The sequence below is a fragment of the Morone saxatilis genome, unplaced genomic scaffold (assembly GCF_004916995.1).
Source record: "Morone saxatilis isolate NCDOM2014 unplaced genomic scaffold, NCSU_SB_2.0 Contig14, whole genome shotgun sequence".
NCBI lineage: Eukaryota > Metazoa > Chordata > Actinopteri > Moronidae > Morone > Morone saxatilis.
The window spans coordinates 21,679,008-21,680,494 of NW_023339696.1; the positions used below are offsets into that span (position 1 = coordinate 21,679,008).

Genomic DNA, 1,487 nt, shown 5'->3' on the forward strand with positions numbered 1-1,487 from the left:
TATATATATATATATATTGTTCTTAATATATGTTGTTTGTATATCTGGAGTTTGTAATGAAAATAATTTCCCCCTGGGATTATTAAAGTATTTCTGATTCTGATTCTGATTCTTTCATTTGTTTGTTTGTTGAAGAACCTCTGACTACATGCACCCTTCGAAAGAGTAATGATAATTCACTGTATCACGCATCTTTTAGCCTTAATATGTTCTGCTGTAACTATCCCTACAGCTCCGAGCACACTTACTACTGCTACTCCCACTGCAACTCCTGCTGGAATTCCAGCTGAGCTCCCAACAAAGTGAGATACTGCTCCTCCGAGACCGGCTCCAGCTAAAGCAGAGCCATTAACAGAGAGTGTGATTCTCTTCCAAACTCCAGAACCTTTTCCTTTTTTCTCAACCTCCTTCAACATTTTAGCGGTGTAGTACTTCCCTCTATTTTTCTGAACCATGATGTTGATCACCTGCAGAAGCTTGGTGACTTGAGATGGACTCTGATCTTCATTCTCAATATCATGGGATCCCCCATTACAGTTATCGACAAAGTTTTTGAGATCATTGTTTTCTTCAATGAACTCTTGTATTGTTTTCCCGTTGTTCTTCAGTTCGTCTCCATGGGTGAACAAAGCCATAGTGTAACATGTAACAGTTTCGCCAAAGGTCTTCTTGATAATGTCCACAGCATCTTGGTCTTCTTTTGTAAATCTCTCCAAACAGGAAAGCACAAATAGGAACACATGAAGACCAGGCGTAGCAAGTGAGACACATTGCTTGATCTCCTCCATCACCTCTTCGTCTGTTTTTTCCGTGCTACATAGACCAGGAGTGTCAACAACAACCACCGGTTGTCCTCTGATCTTTACTTTACCCCTCTGACAAGCGTTCTCTGTATCAGGGAGAAAACATGGTTTGACCTTTCAAGGTCGGTTTCTCATTTTCATCCTGAGCTTCTGCCAGGAGAGTCGTTCATGACTGAAGTCTTTCCCAGCTCCAACGAGCTTCCCAACGAATGCACATATTCTCCTCGCTCTGAATGCTATGTTTGGGAAATATTGACAGCAGAGAATGGTGGGAAAAAAATCTCCTAATGGCCAGTAAAACCAAATACCACGTGTGAAATACTATTACATAGTAAACTCCTGCACTCCCAAACGTTTACTTAAGTTTAAATTAAACGACTTTGTTGATAACTGTAGCCACTGTGTTTTAAACTGGATAGTGGGGATCGAGTGCTGAAATAACAGAAGATCTGCACTATTGTATAAACTTAATCCACCGTTATCCACCCCAACCTCTGACGCTGACCCAGCCTGAGCTCTGGATGCAGGTTTTTTTTTGGGGGTTTATTCTGCTTCCTAAAGTAGAGATAATGTATGTAATTTCAAACATTTACGTGTTGATATAATTTGAAGTTTGGAACAATTTCATTTCAGTTCGTTATTGACTTAGCTTTGGTTGTAATACGCGACTAAAGTCAATATGTG

At 40.2% G+C, this 1,487-nt stretch overlaps 1 protein-coding gene across 1 annotated transcript in view; it reads right to left on the reverse strand.

Moving 5' to 3' along the window:
• doc2a (double C2-like domains, alpha) overlaps positions 1-635 on the reverse strand; it is a 67,261-nt gene extending 66,626 nt beyond the window's left edge. The window contains exon 1 of the mRNA XM_035654258.1: positions 249-635. Coding sequence (XP_035510151.1) covers positions 249-635 — 387 coding nt within the window. The remainder of the gene's footprint in view (positions 1-248) is intronic.
• Between the last annotated feature and the right edge of the window lie 852 nt (positions 636-1,487).